Raw genomic sequence first — 18,741 nt, forward strand, 5'->3', positions numbered from 1 at the left:
CTATGTCAGATTCTACGAATAGAGCGAAAACTTACTTCTCCTTACCACCCTCAGACCAACGGACAGACAGAAAGAGTCAACCAGTGCATTGAGCAATATCTACGTTGCTATACTTCATATCTACAGGACGATTGGGTGGACCTCCTCCCGCTGGCGGAATTCGCCTATAACAAGGCGACCCACAGCACTACTAAACAAAGTCCATTCTACTTAAACTATGGGTTTCATCCCACACTTCTTCCACCACGTATCTTGCCATCAAGTAATCCAGTGGCCTCTGATTATCTTACCCAAATAAAGGATTCCCTGGGTTTACTCAACACCACCATCTCACATGCCCATAGCCAACAAAAGAGGTACTACGACCTTCGTAGAAAACCCTCTCCCCAATATGCCATTGGGGATCTTGTTTGGCTTTCTACAAAAAATTTTGAGATTAAAGATCCCTAGTAAAAAACTTGGACCTTTATTCCTGGGACCTTTCCCTATAAAGAAGCTTATTGGAAAAGCTGCAGTACAACTTACATTACCAACAGACCTCAAGATACATCCCATCTTCCATGTGTCTCTACTAAAGCCCCATGTTCCTAACCAAGGATTAAGGCCTACCATCTCACCTCCACCTCCTGTACAAGTTGAAGGCGGAGAAGAATTTGATATAAAGGAGATTCTGGATTCTCGTATCCATAGAAGAAGACTCCAATATCTAGTATGATGGAAGAACTATGGGCCCCAAGACGACACCTGGCTGGATACCTCCGATATACATGCCCCTAGACTGATTCGCAATTTCCACTCGAAATACCCGGAAAAAACAGTTCTAGAGGCCTTCCGGAGCCGGCCTTAAGGGGGGGTACTGTAATGTTCTGGTACCTCTGGTACCCTTATTTCCACATTTCTCTCTTAAATATTGCGTCCCATCTTGCTATCCAAATGGAACGCATACACCTAAGGGCAATGACGTCATCGCCGGGCGCCGATATGAGCGGCTATTTCAATCGCCGGCTTTCTCTCACTCATTGCTCGTTCAAACCGCATGTTGCCTTGTCTTGTCCAATGCTGCCGGAGCTTCAAGCTATTCCCCTTGCCTGAACAAGACCGGAACCTCGCTACCGATCCAGTATCTCGCTACCGGATTACTCCATTACTCTTGGACCTTGCTACTACTAACCCATCTAGTGAGAAGTACCCCGCAGGGGGTTCCTTCCTCAACCTAACTTTCACTATCTACTACTGCATACTAAAGGGACTATTACTATCTAAGCTATTTCTATCATCTGCATAGATTGCTAGCTCTTGGGACTACCATCACCTATCATTGCACTAGGTTACTCTCTCTTGCATACTTCATCTGCTGTCCCCTACCACCTGTTACTATACATGATTGCTAAAACCTATCTGCATACTATCATCACCTACCACTCTCCTGAATACTACTACTAAGTGCTCACCATTCTATTGCCTGTCTCTCACCTCTATTCTATCATATACATTCTATCACTCCAGGAACATCATATTGAGTGTATGTATATTTGCATAACAGGCTGTACACAGTGATGAAGTCCTGAGAGTTGGATATGTTGTTCAACACATTCTCTACATGACTACTGAGTGTAATAATTTCTGCAAATCCATTCACTAACAAAAAACGCATGAGCGTTACACTTGCACGCTCATTAGCAAGGTATAAAAGAATGAGATGCCCCACATTTTCGGTTTAATTCGCCCCCAAAGAAACTTCCATGCCTTGGTAGGAATGGATATGTAATGTGCACATTTATTGACAACATGAAAGTGGAGAATCGGAGTAATTCTATTTCCGAAAAGAAGGGGATCAGCCATTCATATGCCCCTAGTGGAATATCTTAGTTACTTAATTCCAGTCCCTGACTTTGTACATTAAGAATTGTTCGTCACGCTTCCAGAGTGGCTTTGATTATTGGGTGTGCAGTTTGGTGTAGATTATGGGACAAGTAGGAGGCAGCCAGTAGCGCCCCCAGTTCCTTATGCTTCAAGAGGGGCCTTCCATGGCCACCCATAGTTTATCTCCTGGTGCCTGTATCCAAAATTTCACCGGGTCAAGGAGAGTGGCTCTGTGATAGTTTAGTAGGTCAGGTAAGCCTGCACCTACCCCGTGTCTATCATTTGTAAGAATTTTAAATGCAACCCTTGGCCTTTTGTGGGACCAAATCAGGTTCCTAAGTAGTTTATTGTATTTATTGAAGAAGGTCGGGGGCAAAGGTATCGGGAGACTTCTAAAAGCATAAAGTATTTTTGGGAGAATCTGCATCTTAAATGTGGCTATCCTTCCTATCCAAGATAGATGTGCTTTGTTTATTTGCCTAATATTCTCTTCAATGGTTTGGAGCAGAGGAGGGAAATTACATTCGATGGCATTGCTTGGCATTTGTTGATATTTTTTTTATAATAGGATACCTGGCCAATATTTTCCACTAATCTTTGTAAGTGAGTAAGGAAGTTGTTTGGATCAGAGAGTGAGAGGATAATGTCATCGGCAAAAAGCCCTATCTTGTGGTCTTGGTTACCCATTGTCATCCCCTTAATGAGCGGCTCTGCTCTGATAGCTTTGGGTAGAGGTTTGATGGCCAGGGAGAAGATAATTGGGGATAGTGGGCAACCCTGACCGGTGCCATTGGTTACATAGTTACATAGTAGGTGAGGTTGAATAAAGACAATAGTCCATCCAGTTCAACCTGTGTAGGTGTGTGTGGCTGTAATCATCTAACATAGCCCTTAATGTCCTGATCCTTGAGATGTAAGTCTAAGAGTCTTTTGAAAGTCTCCATACTACCCGCAGAAACCACCTTGTGGTAGACAATTCCACAATCTTGTAGCCCTAACAGTAAAGAACCCTCCTCGTTGCCTGAGGTTAAAACACTTCTCCTCTAATCGCATTGTATGTCCTCGAGTCCTCATGCAATTCCTTCGAATGAACAGCTTTTTTTCTAAGCTGAGATCCCCATTAAGATATTTATAAATTGCTATCATGTCCCCTCTCAGACGTCTCTTCTCCAGGGAAAATAAATCGAGCGATTGCAGCCGCTCTTCATAGTTAAGGTCCTCCAACCCCCTAATCAGTTTAGTTGCCCTTCTCTGGACACTCTCCAGCTCCAACACATCCCTCCTGAGGACTGGCGACCAGAACTGGACAGAATACTCCAGATGCGGTCGGACCAGAGTTTTATAAAGTGGAAGGATTATAGTCTTATCTCTGGAATACATCCCTTTCTTTATGCATGCTAATATTCTGTTGGCTTTGGAAGCTGCCGCTTGACATTGCATGCTGTTGCCTAATCTATCATCAACCAAGACTCCCAGATCTTTCTCCATTTTTGATTCCCCCAAGGGTTCCCCTCCTAACGTGTATTGTGTTTTTATGTTTTTAGTCCCCAAGTGCAAAACCTTACACTTCTCCACGTTAAACCTCATTTGCCATGTCGTTGCCCACTCCGTAATTTTGTCCAGGTCATTCTGTAGGATATCTGCTTCATGCTGTGCAGTTATTGCCCTGGCCAATTTTGTGTCATCTGCAAAAACTGATAACGAACTACTGATCCCGTCCTCAATGCTGTAAATTCGGTTAAAGGATTTAGATAGTGAACCGGACGCAAAAACTCTTGCCAATGGATTCCTATACAGTGTCCTTATAGCTGAGGGGATGGGACCCTTAAGTCCAAATTTGTGTAGAGCCTTATCCAAATAGGTCCAGTGGACTCTGTGGAATGCCGACGAGTCTCTGCATAATGAATTCGATTAATCATTCTTCTTGTGCCATCCGGCGCTTGTCTGCCCTTCACAAACCCAACTAGCTCTGGACCTACAAGTGCCAGAGTGACTTCTAGGAGTCTGCTTGCTAAGACCTTAGCACAGGGCTTGACAAATTTTCCTGAAATCTAGGAGCCAGCCAAAAAAGTTAGGAGCCAGTTTTTTTTTTTTTTTTTAAACTAACAACCAAGCTTTATTTAATAAAACGGATACTAAATTTACACATAAATACGACTAGAACCCCACTCTCCTCTAGCGCAATTGGATGAAAACAGACTGTCTGTCTCTTTCCATCCGATGCCATCTGATCCGATCCACGGGATGGATAGAAAATAGAACCACCATCCATCTGCTTTTGGCGGACAGGATCAGATGGCGGCAGATTACTGCTCCATAGAGGAGAATGAAGGGTCCGATCAGGTCTGCCTGAAAAACTGACAGGCGGACCTGATCAGACAGCCCGTGTGAAAGGGGCCTTCGGCTGTGGCATGGCGATGAGGAAAAAAAAAAATAATAATAATATTATATATATATATATATATATATATATATATATATTATTATTATTTTTTTTAATAATAATAGTTGGAAAAAAATATATATATATTTTTTTATTTTTTTTAATAATTAAAAAAAAAAAAAATATTATTTAGTTTTTACATTTAAAAAATAAATTAAATTAATAATAACCACACTCCCTGTCAAAGGTAACTAACTGGACAGGGAGATGGCATTGTGAACAAACAGGCAGTGGAAACAGTAATTACAACAGTCATTACTCCCGGCCACCACAAGAGGGCGCCAGTTCCCCATTGGAGGCCTCTCATCTCAAGTAGGCCGAAAAGCCGGGGCCTCAATTTTCGGACGGCCCGGAAGTCCATGCACTCCGTGCGCGGAAGTCCGTGCAAAAACGACAGGACACCTTCTGCAGGCCACCCCAGGCGCCAGGTCGCTAATTCTAGTCGCAAATGCGACCTGGCGCCCGGGTTTTGTCGAGGCCTGCCTTAGCATATATCTTAACATCTGAATTCAGCAAGGATATCGGCCTAAAGTTTTGGGGTTGGTCAGGTGCTTTACCTGGTTTCGGGTGTTTAATGATTACAGCTTCCAACATTTCTTTTGGAAATTGTTCCGAGGAGATTGCAGTGTTAAATAATGTTGTTAAGTAAGGGGTAAGGATTGTGGAGAATGTTTTATAATATTCTGAGGAAAGGCCATCCGAACCAGGGGACTTATTAATAGGTAGTTCCTTGATAACTTTGATTACCTCCGGGCAGTCTATAGGTCTATTCAGGGTCGCCAAGGTTTGGGGGTTCAGTGGGGGAAGCCTTAATTTATTAAGAATGGAGTTAATGGCCTCTAAGGAGGGTTGATGTACATTGGGGTCGTTCTTTAAGTTGTATATGGAAGAATAATGATCGCAAAAGGTTTGCGCTACATCATGCGGGATAATAGCTGAGGTACCCGTACTGTGATGTTTCAATTTAGAGATTTTGGTTTTACTATGCCTCTGCTTCAATTGCTTCAATTGCCATGCCATCCATTTCCTTGCCTTTTTCCTTTGCGAGTATAAGGATAATTTTAGTTTCCTAATGTATTTGTCATGGTCAGCCAGAAAGGCCAACCTAAGGTTAGACCTCACCTCCCTAAGCTTTGTAAGGATGGAGTTTTGTTGGGAAGCCTTATGTAAGTTTTCCAGTCAAGCAATTCCCGCCAGAAGAGAGGAAACAAGCTGATTTTTCCTATCTCTAAAATGCATTTGCATCAGTATCCCCCTAATGAAAGCCTTGTGCGCACACCACAAGTTGAATACATTATCTAATCCATCTACGTTGAAGGAAAATAACTCCTTGAGATGAGTTTCCAGTTCTCCAGCGCAGGCCGGATCAGCCATAATAAATGTATTGTTCCTCCACAACGAGGCTTTAAATCTGGGGTGGCCATCCACGATTTCATGAGAAATCGGCGCATGGTCAGACCAAGAAATATTAAAATTTCAGCTTGTATAACCTTCTGCAAGAGATATTGATCAGTCAAAAAAAAGTCTATCCTAGAATAGGAAGAATGAGGGTTCGAAAGAAAAGTAAAGTCCCTTCCTGTTGGATTTAGACACCTCCACGGATCATGAAAATCTTCCTATGTGATAAAAGTTCCAAGTCCCGGTTTCTTCTTGCGGGAACCTGCGGATGAGTCAACTGAGGCGTCTATTGTATTGTTCAAGTCTCCATAGAGGACAACATAGCCTTTCTGTACTGTCCTCATCCTATTGCTCACTTTCCAAAGAAATCTTTGCTGGTGAGATTTGGAGCGTAAAGAGCTACCAACGTGTAGGTGACATTGTTCAGAGCTGCCACAATGATAATGTATCTACCTCCTTCGTCCACAATGAGGTCCATGAGTTTGAAGGACAGGGTGTCCTTAAAGGCGATCATCACTCCACACTCCTTTTTTTTATATAGTTCGCCTGAAAAATGTGGGGGAAAAAAATCTGTGGGAGCATTTTGGCGGGTTTTGCACTGTAAAATGTGTCTCCTGCATAGTATGTCTGCTTGTTTGGGGACATTGTCCTTCCATAAAGCTCTCCTCTTATGCGGGCTATTCAGCCCCTTGGCATTAAGTAATAGCATCTTGAATACCATGGCTACAGTAGAGCAACAGCATATGCAGAGAGTTCCTTACGTGTATGTTGAGTGCTGAAGATATTCGGATTGTACCAAAAATAAACGTGCGAACTGAAGAAACCAATTGCAGTAACATGAGGGCAATTGCCCAAACAACAAAGGGCCGAAACAGCCTCAGTGTACAGAATAACCCTGCACGCATATTACTTGGGGTAACAAAGTCCAACTGGACAGGATCTTACCGTTCAGGTAGGGGAGAGGGTATACAACAAATACCTATTACAGGTAGACCACGGAGAGCGGACATCAGCTAAGGCTGGGTTGAAGACCTGACTCAAGAGGGCCGAATGTGGGCTCAGGTTCCTGATGCACCAGCTAGGCGAGGTTGATCCGCAATATCTTCTTCTTCCTGGGGAAGTAAACCCCAGTTCCTCATAGGGTTGAGGCCATCCTCGAGGGTGGAGATCCAGAAGGTTCTATTATTTCTTTCAATTTCCAGTTTGGTAGGAAATTTACATCTGAATTTTCCAAGCAGTAACAGTGGCTTGGGAAAGGTCTGCGTATAGCGAAATACCCGCATATGGTTCGGGCAGGGAGTTGCATTGTCTCGCAAAGTGCATTAGCTGATCTTTCACGTGAAAAGTGTATTTTCGCTATTACATCCCTGAGTACCCTTTCGGGTAAAAAGGATGGCTTGGTGAGCTTATGGGCTCTGTCAATCACAAGCTCTTGAGTTTTCACAGACAGAAGGAGTTCAGCAATCATTTTTTGTAAAAATTAGCAGAATTCCGCTCCAGGCACTGATTCAGCAATGCCCCTGAACATGACATTGTTACGGCTGGAGAGTTCCTCTAGATCTGCCATTTTAATTTTCATGGAGGCTCGCTCCCGCTGTGTTTAGACACAGCGGGAGTCGGGCCGGAGGAGGAGCGACGGCGATCACCGTCTCTCTTCTCCGATTGTCGGGGAAAGAGTGAGAAAATCCGCCCGCTTGTGTAAACAAAGCAGGCAGATCTTCTCTGTGACCGATCACCTGATTCAGCATAGCTGAACCTGCGATCTGTCACAGAACCCCCTCCCCCCACACACGTCAGTAAGCATGAGGCACACATTTAACCCCTTGATCACCAACAGTGTTAACCCCTTCCCTGCCAGTGTCATTATTACTGTAACAGTGCATATTTTTAGCACTGATTACTGTAGTAATGTCACTGGTCCCCCCAATGTCAGTTAGGGGTCTGATCTGTCCGCCGCAATGTCAGTCCCGCAAAAAACCGCAGATTGCCGCCATTACTAGTAAAAAAAAAAAACAATAAAAATGACAAATCTTTCCCGTAGTTAGTAACTTTTGCGCAAACCAATCAAAATACGCTTATTGCGATTTTTTTTTTTTTTTTTTTTACAAAAAATATATAGCAGAAAACAAATTGGCCTAAAATGAAATTTTGATTTGTACATTTTTTTGGGGGAATGTTCTATATCAGAATGTGAAAAATATTGTTTTTTTTTTTTTCAAAATTGTCGCTCTTTTTTAAAAAAATTAAAAATCGCACAGGTGATCAAATACCACCAAAAGAAAGCTCTGTTTGTGAGGGAAAAAAAAGGATGCAAATTTCATTTGGGCACAGCGTCGCACGACCGCGCAATTGTCCGTTAAAGTAACGCAGTGCCGAATCGCAAAATATGGATTGGTCAGGAAGGGGGTAAAATCTTCCTGTCAAGGTGGTTAAAAATACGCTCATTGAGAATTTTTTTGTCAAAGACTTGTAGCTAAATACATTTTGGCCTAAATATATGACAAAAATTGAATATATTGGATATTTTTTAACTGTAAAAGTAGAAAATGTCAATTTTTTTTTCGCAAGATTTCCGCTCTTTTTTTTTTTTATCGCAAAAAATAAAAAGCGCAGAGGTGATCAAATACCACCAAAAAAAGCTCTGTTTGTGGGAAAAATAGGACGTAAATTGAGCAGGAAAATCCTCTGGTCCTAAAGTCCTAAGGCCTCAAGAAATAAGATAGGCAGTAAGTACATCAGGACTGATCAATTTTCAAATGAAGCATTTATCGACTCTAACTTTCATACAGACAAAATAATATACACTGGTTTTTTGTTTTTTTTTTACCAAAGAAATGCGGCAGAATACATTTTGGCCTTAATTTATGAAGATTTGTTTGCACATTTTATAACCAAAGCTAAGAAAAATGTGTTTCTTTATCGTTCATTGACAGACGCAACTCCATATTCTTCTTAACCATTGGGTTATGCTGCCCCCTACAGGAGTAGGACACTAGGCAGGGAAAATCTTTACCACACCTATGGGGCAGTCCCTAGGGGTATACACCCACTCACTTTGCTATAGGCATTCAGATTTTTTCTGCCTTGTTCAGGAGTAGGACCTAGTTCCCTTCTGGGATTTCGGTTCTAACATGTTTTTTGTGGTAAAAGCAGTGGCGGCCGACTGATAGGGGGCGCAGGGGCGCCGCCCCCCCAAAGAAAAGAAGAAAAAAAATAATATAAAAAAATTCTATTTTTCGCCCACTAGGGGCGCCAGACCTATTGCCATGGGTATGGGGGGTACCCCCCATACCCATACCTAGGATATGGGGGGGTGGGGTTTTTGACCCCACCTTCGGCTCGCAGAGGTGCCGATTGGCGCTCTTCTGGGGGTCATCGGGGCGCAGAGCAATGCGCCCCGACACTCCCCACTGTAGTCCTGTCCTGGTTGTGATTGGTCCAGACTTCAGCCTGGACCAATCATACAGGACATCCCGGCTGACGTCACTCACCGTCCTGTCACCTTCCCGGCAGAGCGAGGAGGAGCAGCGGCACGAGTGGTCGGTGGAGACGTCTCTTCCGACTCCTGAGTCCCGTCCCGGCCGTCACTCTTTAGCAGCAGAGAGCAGCAGCAGCAGTCGGTCCGGTCGTGTGAGAGCCAGCCCAAGACGAGCAGGTAAGTGAAATTGAAGCAGGCGCTGCCTCAGTGCCTCCTCTCTCTCCTGTGTGCGGGACTGCGGAGTCCGGTGGGGAACTTAGTGTCAGAGTCTGACCAGGACACCTCTTCCTCCTCTCCCAGCCAGCAGCAGCATTCCTCCCAATGATGATGATGATAGGTGTCATGCTGCAGCTGTGAGGGTTAAGTGTCTGAGTGTCTCCAGTCCACATACACTGTCCCCCCCACTGGCCCCGCCTCTCCCCCTTAGCTCAGTTCTTGGTTACTCTTCCCAGCAACATGCTTCCCCTCCTCGGGCTCTTCTGCAGGCGGCTGCCGAGTGACTGCTCTAGTGTCAGTGAGTAATGTGTTCTGCCATGATCCAGGCTCTCCCTCCCCCCACCTCTGATAACATTCCCAACTTTCAGCTTCTGCAGAGCTTCATGGAGGGGGGGGGGGGGGCTGCTGGGTCTTGTGGTGCTGGGCAGTGATTGGCAGCTATGGAGTTCCCAAATTCCTCCCTTACCTCTACCTCTTCATCCCAAACAAAGCCCCATCCCTGTCTCTCCACCTTAACATTCCCAACTTTCAGCTGCTGCAGGGCTTCATGGAGGGGGGAGGGGGCTGCTGGGTGTTGTGGTGCTGGGAAGTGATTGGCAGCTCTGGGGTTCCCAAACCCCAAATTCCTCCCCCTCCCTGCCTCTTCACCCCAAACAAATCCCTCCTCGCCTCCCTCCAGTCCAGACAAAGCCCCCCTTCCCGCCTCTACACCCTAAACAAACCCCCCTTCCCTGCCTCTCCACCCTAAACAACCCCCTTCCCTGCCTCTCCACCCTAAACAAACCCCCCTCTCTGCCTCTCCACCCTAAACAACCCCCCCCCCTTCCCTGCCTCTCCACCCTAAACAACCACCCTTCCCTGCCTCTCCACCCTAAACAACCCCCCCTCCCTGCCTCTCCACCCAAAACAACCCCCCTTCTGTGCCTCTCCACCCTAAACAACCCCCCTCCCTGCCTCTCCACCCTAAACAACCCCCCCTCCCTGCCTCTCCACCCTAAACAACCCCCCTTCCCTGCCTCTCCACCCTAAACAAACCCCCCTCTCTGCCTCTCCACCCGAACAACCCCCCTCCCTAAACAAACCCCTCTCCCTGCCTCTCCACCCTAAACAAACCCCTCTCCCTACCTCTCCACCCTAAACAACCCCCCTTCCCAGCCTCTCCACCCTAAACAAACCCCTCTCCCTGCCTCTCCACCCTAAACAAACCCCCCTGCCTGCCTCTCCACCCTAAACAAACCCCCCTGCCTGCCTCTCCACACTAAACAAACCCCCCTCCCTGCCTCTCCACCCTAAACAACCCCCCCTCCCTGCCTCTTCACCCTAAACAACCCCCCCTCCCTGCCTCTCCACCCTAAACAACCCCTCTTCCCTGCCTCTCCACCCTAAACAACCCCTCTTCCCTGCCTCTCCACCCTAAACAACCCCCCCTCTCTGCCTCTCCACCCTAAACAACCCCCCTTCCCTGCCTCTCCACCCTAAACAAACCCCCCTCTCTGCCTCTCCACCCTAAACAACCCCCCTCCCTGCCTCTCCACCCTAAACAACCCCCCTCCCTGCCTCTCCACCCTAAACAAACCCCCCTCTCTGCCTCTCCACCCAAACAACCCCCCCTCCCTGCCTCTCCACCCTAAACAACCCCCCTTCCCTGCCTCTCCACCCTAAACAAACCCCCCTCTCTGCCTCTCCACCCAAACAACCCCCCCCCCCCTCCCTGCCTCTCCACCCTAAACAACCCTCCTTCCCTGCCTCTCCACCATAAACAAACCCCTGTTCCTGCATCTCCACCCTAAACAAACCCCTCTCCCCACCTTTTTGCGCCCCCCCCAAAAAAAATTTTGAGCACCAGCCGCCACTGGTTAAAAGGGAACCTTGTATCTAAATTTTTTTTTAGCTAGTTATGTTCCTGAGAGGACTACCAATAACAGGACTGGATATTCTAGATCCTTATGTCCTCTCCCAGTCTGGCCAGCGAGCGTGTGCAGGTCGCAGCTCCGCGCTAGGCCTCGCCACGACATAACCCCACTGGACGGGGACTGGCCCATGAGTGAAACGCCTCGCTGGGCTGCACATAACCTCACCCCGGGTGGACAGGTGGTCTGTCAGGAATGGCGCCCACCTGAATATCGTTGGTATGGTGAGTAGTGCCCCCCCCCATATCTCTTGCGGTCTCAGGGTGGATGTGGGCCCCTCTCTGGGACGATTAGACCCTTGGGGTATCTCCCATCCCTCATGCCCCCCCTTGTATGTGGGGGGGGGTCTGTAGGGAACATCCCTCATCGACCATCCAAGGGGTCCCTTCCTTTGTCGGTTACGGTGCAGGGGCTGTAGCAGGCGTTTGGGGGGGGGGGCGCCGATGCCGCTAATTGCGCGATCCGCTAAGGGGGGGTTAATCCTGATGGGTGTCCCTGCCAGGGCCCCCCTATGCTTGATGATCGCTGGATCCCTCAAGTGATCCTGTAGACCACATGGCGTGTTGTGGATGCTGCCATTTTCCAGTGGATCAGCAGTATTAGGCTTGGCAGCCATCTTTTTGTAGTTTCTCATTGAAATGCTTTGGACAGCCATTTTGTGGTGGCCTCCCCATTGAAATACATTGGGCAGCCGTTTTCTCGTAGTCGGAGAATGATGTACAGCAGTGAGTGGCAGGGCTTTAACTCTAGTGTTGACACGGGTACTTCCTCTTCCTGTGAAGATCGTTTTTCTGCACATTTCAGGCCGGCTCTTATTTCCTAGTCGATTGTGGTCACTGTAAGTCACCCTCCCACTCTGTTATTTTGCACTTTAGTGTGCTGGGACTTGTAGTACCGCTGGTGCAGCGGTGTGGGGCTGTTTTCTGCAGTATTCTTAAATTGACACTGCGCTGTCCCCAGGATAACATGCAGTCCCAGGAGCAAGTCTCACCTACTGATCCCATCCTTGGTGTTACGGGGACTTCCGGGTCGCAACCTTGGTCTGCCTTAATGGTCGTTTTGGAAACCTTGGTGTCAAAAGTTAATTTGGTCCTAAAAAGAGGACTAGTAAAAAGCGCCCACTGCCCCCACCTGCCTCATCTGTATCCTCCGGTTTTGAGGTTGATATGGCCGCCAAGGACGCTTGCACCCTGAGGGATCTGCATCATCGCACTCTGATGGCAAGGATGAAATATCCTCATCTGCAGCTGGGCAGGAAAACACGCTGGTGGAGGCACTTATAGTGTCAGTGTGGGAAACTATAAACATGGTGGATGATTCTACATCGTCAGGGACACAGGTGTCCTATGGCACATGCAAATCCCAGAAGTCGGCCAAGGTTTTCCCTTGTCTGGAACTTTTTGACAAAATTGGCACTGAACAGTGGGAGTGCCTTCAAAACATGTTAGTGGTGTCGAAGCGCTTTAAGAGGAGCTACCCCTTTGCGGAACGTTGTAGTCAATAAATGGACCGTCCACCGAAGGTGGACCATCCTGTCTCCAGACTGAACAAATTTATAGTGGTCCCCGGGGAGGAGTCTCCGGTCTTTAAAGACCCTGTTGATAGGATTGAGACTCTGTCCTGCCACTTACATGTGATGGCGGGTTCAATACTTAGACCGGTCTTTGCTATCACTCTGGTGTCCCAGACCATGACGGAATGGGCAAAGTTACTAAAAAGTGATTTGGAAGCAGAACAGCTGCCCCCGGGCCATGCAGGTCTAACAGACCAAATGGTCCAAGCCTTACTGTTTATATGCGATGTGTCTTTAGATGCGGCACCCCTTGCGGCCAGAATTTCAGCGGTAGGGGTGATCATGAGACGCATGGTGTGGCTAAAAAGCTGGTCTGCGGACCAGGCTTCTAAAAAGGCCCTGTCAGATCTCCCCTTCAGGGGATCGCCTATTTGGTTCTTCAAACCAAATCAACTTGAACTTATTAAAGAGCTTACAGGTGGAAAGAGTACTCTTCTTTCTCAGTCTGCTAAGGACAAGTCTCTGCGTCACAGATGGCACCCTTATTTTTCAGCACACAGGCGGTCCTTTCGTGCCTCTGGCATGCAGGAGAGGGAATCTAAGCCATTTGGATCATCTGGGGGTTCCAAGAAGACGTTGTGGGGTAAGCCGAGCACAGTCCCCTCCAGATCTGCAGACAAGTCCCCTTCTGCATGAAGGGGCACCCTCACCCAGAACTGGGGTGGGGGGACGTCTTTGTTTCTTTCCGGAACCATGGACCTCCTTGATTCAAGACAAATGGGTCCACAAACTGGTCTGATCGGGTTACAAGATTGAATTCTGGTCTCGACCATTGGACAGATTTTTTCCGTCCAATCTACACCTATCTCCAGATCGGCTAAGGGATCTACAAGAGGCGGTACAAGATCTGCTTTAGCAAGGGGTGATTGTGCCAGTTCCCTCTCAGGAACGCTTTCAGGGATTCTATTCAAACCTGTTCACTGTTCCCAGAAAAGAAGGCAAAGTGCATCCAATACTGGACCTTTAAGGCTTTAAACTGCTTTGTGCGGGTACAGAAGTTTCAAATGGAGTCCATTCGCATGTAGGTGGCATCCCTACACCAAGGTAACTTTTTGGCCTCTAGATATCAAGGACACATATCTACACATCCCTATTTACGCTGGACACCAGCGTTTTCTTTGCTTCGCTGTAGGAGGCGAGCATCATTTAATTTGTGGCTTTACCCTTTGGTCTTGCCTCCGCTCCCAGAGTCTTCAACAAGGTTTTGGCTGCAGTATTGGCATTACTGCGACAGCGGGGGATTGCGGTACTGGGGTACCTGGACGATCTCCTCTTAAGAGCAGACTCACATTCAGTCCTGTTGGGTGAGTTGTCAATCACTGTACGGATTCTGCAAGAATTTGGTTGGAACATCAATTTCAAATCAATCTGCTCTGGTCCCATCTTCCAAATTGGATTATCAGGGACTGACTCTGGACACAGTGAGGATGTTTCTTACTCTGGAAAAGCTGCATAGGTTGCAGAGGGCAATTCACGTGCGGTTATCCAGCAATCTGTCCTCTCTGCGGAATTGCATGCGAGTGCTAGGCCTTATGGTGTCTACCTTCGAGGCGGTTCTATTTGCTCAGTTCCACACGGGACCTCTGCAAAGAGAAATTCTTGTCAAGTGGAACAAGGATCCAAAATCTTTGGACAATCTAAATCAACTGAGTGAAAACAAGAAGTACTCTACTGTGGTGGCTCCATCACTTGGCTCTGCGTCAGGGCAAGTGCTTTCTTCCCTTGTATTGGACCGTGGTAACCCCGTGGTAACCATGGATGCCAGCCTGTCCGGTTGGGGTGGAGGGCTTGGAAAGATGTGTGTTCAGGGGACCTGGACTCTGGAAGAGTCCAGACTACCGATCAATATTTTGGAACTCGATAGAGCGATAAAGCTTTGCTTGAGCTACTGGACAAATTGTCGGATTTAATCAGACAATGCCACGACAGTGTCTTACGCCCATCATCAAGGGGGCACCAAGAGTGTTCTGGCGGAACGGGAGATGGCCGAGATCCTGAAATGGGCACAAAACTTTGCTCCAGCCCTCTCCGCCGTGCATATACCCAGAGTGGAAAATTGGCAGGCGGATTACCTGATTTTGTCAGGTGTTGGATCAGGGGGAATGGTCCCTTTATCCGGAGGTGTTTCACCTGCTGTGTGTCCGATGGGGGACACCCAATGTGGACCTGTTAGCTTCTCGGCTCAACAAGAAGGTAAAGAGGTTTGTGGCCAGGTCTCGGGATCCTCTGGCCGACGCCACTAACACACTGGTGGCTCCTTGGGGTCAGTATCAGCTGATCTATGCGTTTTCCCCCCTAAAATTTCTGCCGAATCTTCTGCGCAGAATATAGGTGGAAGAGATTCCAGTCATTCTGGTGGCTCCAGACTGGCCTTGCCAGTCTTGGTATGCCGATCTGGTAAGGTTGGTTGCCGATGTTCCTTGGAGACTATTTCTCAGGGGAGATCTGATGTCTCAAGGATCTTCCATCCTGCTTTACAGTCGCTGGCTTTAACGGCATGGCTGTTGAAAGCCAGATATTGAAGAATAGGGGTCTTTCTGACTCTGTGATTCCTACACTGTTGAAGGCTAGGAAGATTTATTATCGTACATGAAAAATGTATATCGCATCGTATGAATCAATTAAGTTGCATCCACGCTCTCAGTGGCTAGGATATTGGCCTTCCTCCAGAGAGGGGTTGAGCAGCGGTTGACTTTGGGTACCATTAAGGGCCAGGTGTCGGCCCTGATGGTGTTTTTTTTCAACGTCCTTTAGCTACGCATTCTTTGATTCGCACCTTTATCCAGGGAGTTCGCCATATGGCTCCTCCGATACTGTCCCCTGTGGGATCCTAACTTGGTACTGTCAGTTTTTCAGAAACCACCCTTTGAAAACATTAGGGAGATTCCTCTGATTACACTGTCACAGAAGGTAGCCTATTTGGTGGCTATTACCTCTGTGCGCCGAATGTCTCAATTGGCAGCGCTGTCCTTCCAATTACCCTATCTGGTAGTCCACAGAGATAAAGTGGTACTTCGACCAAATCAGTCTTTTCTTCCTAAGGTGGTCTCCTGAAATCTATTTGAATGAAAACATTATGCTGCCTTCACTTTGTCCGAAGTCCAAGCATCCTAAAGAAATTGCTTTGCATTCATTGGATGTGGTTCAGGCAATTAGGGTTTACCTGGCGGCTATTGAGTCTTTCTGGAACTCAGACTCTTTTTGTCCTTACGGAAGGACCTTGGAAGGGATTGGCTGCGTCTGCTGCGACCATATCCAGATGGATCAGGCAGATGGTGGTACAGGCTTATTCATTTAAGGGTCAGGTTCCACCTTTCCCTGTGAAGACACATTCTACTAGGGCGCTGAGTGCTTCTTGGGCTTTTTGCCATCAGGCGTCAGTAATACAAGTTTGCAAGGTGGCCACTTGGTCGTCCGTGCACGCGTTCACAAAATTCTACAAAGTAGATGTGTTGGCATCCTCGGATGCTTCTTTTGGCAGCAAGGTTCTGCATGCTGCTGTTTGAGAGCATTTAGTCTCCTTGAGGGTGCATGTTGTTTCTAGGTGAGCTCCAATGGTTCCTGGTTGAGCTCCATGTTACCTGGTTGGCTAAGTTTAGCCTTTGGTAATTACGTTCCTTTCTGCGTTGTTTTCCCACCCCTCATGTTAGTACTGCTTTGGGACATCCCAATGGATAAGAAGAATATGGAGCTGCATCGGTCAATGAACGATGGAGAGAACTGGATTTTAGACTTACCGTAAAATCAATTTCACTGAAGTTCATTGAGAGACGCAGCACCCACCTCTCTATTTGAGTTGGGTTAGGGTTATTTTCTTCTGACACTGCTTGCAACAAAACTGAATGCCTATAGCAGAGTGAGTAGGTATATACCCCCAGGGATTGCCCCAAAGGCATGCTAAAGATTTTTCCTACCTAGTGTCCTACTCCTGTAGGGGGAAGCCTAACTCAATGGTTAAGAAGAATATGGAACTGTGTCTGTCAAAGAACTTCAGAGAAAAGTATTTTACGGTAAGTCAAAAATGCAGTTTTTTTTCCAACTTTTTTGATATTTTTTTTCTTTAAAAAATAAAAAAACCCAGTGGTGATTAAATGCCTCCAAAAGAAAGCTCGATCTATTGCAGCACTGAAATCTTAAAATTGGCCTCGGCAGGAAGTTGTGAAAGTGTTTGGTATTGAGGTGGTTAATGCATTGTATGTCAGTTTTTAATGAAAATTATTTTTGTAATAGATATATACATTTTTATATAAATTGGTGTGTTGATTCATGGGGCACCGTGAAGGTCTATTTTTTTGTACTGTATGTTTTGTACTTTGGTGACAGGACGTGGTAACCCCCTTCTTTTTTTTTTTTTTTGTTCACTTGTTTTTTTGTCATTTACCGATATCAATATACAAAGTTTATTAGCAGAAAGAAGACTCCCATCTGTTATCAGGTTGCATAAGCAGAACTATCTTTTCACAATAGCAGTAGAGATAGGATACCAATGTTAAGGCTGGTACATACGGGAGGAATTTTAGCTAGTATCGGCCAGTTCCACAAACTGGCTGACATTCAGGCCAGTGTATACAACTGCCTGTCCATCAGAAGCCGGCCTAATGTCTGGCTTCTGTTTAACGGGCATGCTGGAAAACCAGCAGCTGATTGGCATCTGATCAGCGCTTGCGAGCGCTAACCAGTGTGTTCTAAAAAGGGGGGTGGGGCGCAGTCGCTATATGAGAACACAATAGCACAGTGGGGAGATTGCTTTGCATAGTTAGTACAGGAGCTTCTCGTGAGCTTCTTAAGCTCAGCCCCTTGGGTTGAATAAAAATTAAAAAAAATTGTGTACCAGGCTTAATATAGTGGACATTGACTAGGGAGACATTAAAGCCATAACTTGTCTAAAATTAACCAAAGTTAGGGGTTTACAGCCTTCCTCCGTTCCATAATAATATGGTGCATTTTTAATGCTTGTCAGATTATATTTGTAATAAAACTTTGTAAGGAGTAGTTAAAGTGGTTTTACCTACCATAATGTATAGGAATGCTTTATCACCTATTTCTCTATTTATAGAATAGATCTCTACTCCATGCTTTTAAATATTTTTAAAAAATGCACAAACCCAAAATTTTAAACTATTACGTAAACCCAAATGAATGCTGCTGCAGTATTGCCCCACTTACAATTTCACTATTTGTTTCTTCTATTTTTGCTTCTAGATCCTGCCACTTCATGGCCCTTGGCTGGACTTTCACATACCTTTTTTTTTTTCGCACGGTGACCTATTTTAACCTTCCTGCCCCCACCTCATTCACGAATGCAGTGCAGTTGCTGTTAACATTGAAGGTGAGTAACTACCGCTTACCATGAATTTCCACATGTCCACATAGACATGCTGCCTTTATGCATACCTTTCAGTTATGGTCCTGTCAAGAACCGTGCGAGTGCTCTGAGATAAAGCTTATGAAATAAAAAAGAACAGTGCCAATATATTAAAGTAGTTGTAAACACTATTTTTTTTTTTCCTTAAATAAAAAACATGTTATACTTACCTGCTCTGTCCTATTGTATTGAACAGAGTAACCCCAAACCTCTTCTGGGGTCTCCTGCCAGCGATTTATGCTTCACCTCTTCTCCAAGTGCCCCCTTTGCAAGCTGCTTTCTATGAGGCACACATGCAGGTGTGCTCCTGAGCCAGGCAATGTGTGTCCCTAGACATACACAGCACAGTATGACCCTGCTCCCGCTCTCTCCTCACTGGTTTTGAGTGACGACAGTATGAGTCATTGGCTCCTGCTGTCAGAGCCTACATTGAGACCAGAACTAGGAGAGAGGAGCTGCAGCAGATGGGCACAGTTCTGGATCGAGAATAGACTC

The 18,741-nt window shown here is 46.4% G+C and overlaps 1 protein-coding gene across 1 annotated transcript in view; it reads left to right on the forward strand.

Moving 5' to 3' along the window:
- Positions 1–18,741, forward strand: part of MBOAT7 (membrane bound acylglycerophosphatidylinositol O-acyltransferase MBOAT7) — an 809,637-nt gene that overhangs the window by 299,798 nt on the left and 491,098 nt on the right. Inside the window, exon 3 of the mRNA XM_082273563.1 lies at positions 18,084–18,210. Coding sequence (XP_082129689.1) covers positions 18,084–18,210 — 127 coding nt within the window. The remainder of the gene's footprint in view (positions 1–18,083; positions 18,211–18,741) is intronic.

This window comes from Pelophylax lessonae (genome assembly GCF_965119305.1).
Source record: "Pelophylax lessonae genome assembly, chromosome: 12".
Taxonomy (NCBI): domain Eukaryota; kingdom Metazoa; phylum Chordata; class Amphibia; order Anura; family Ranidae; genus Pelophylax; species Pelophylax lessonae.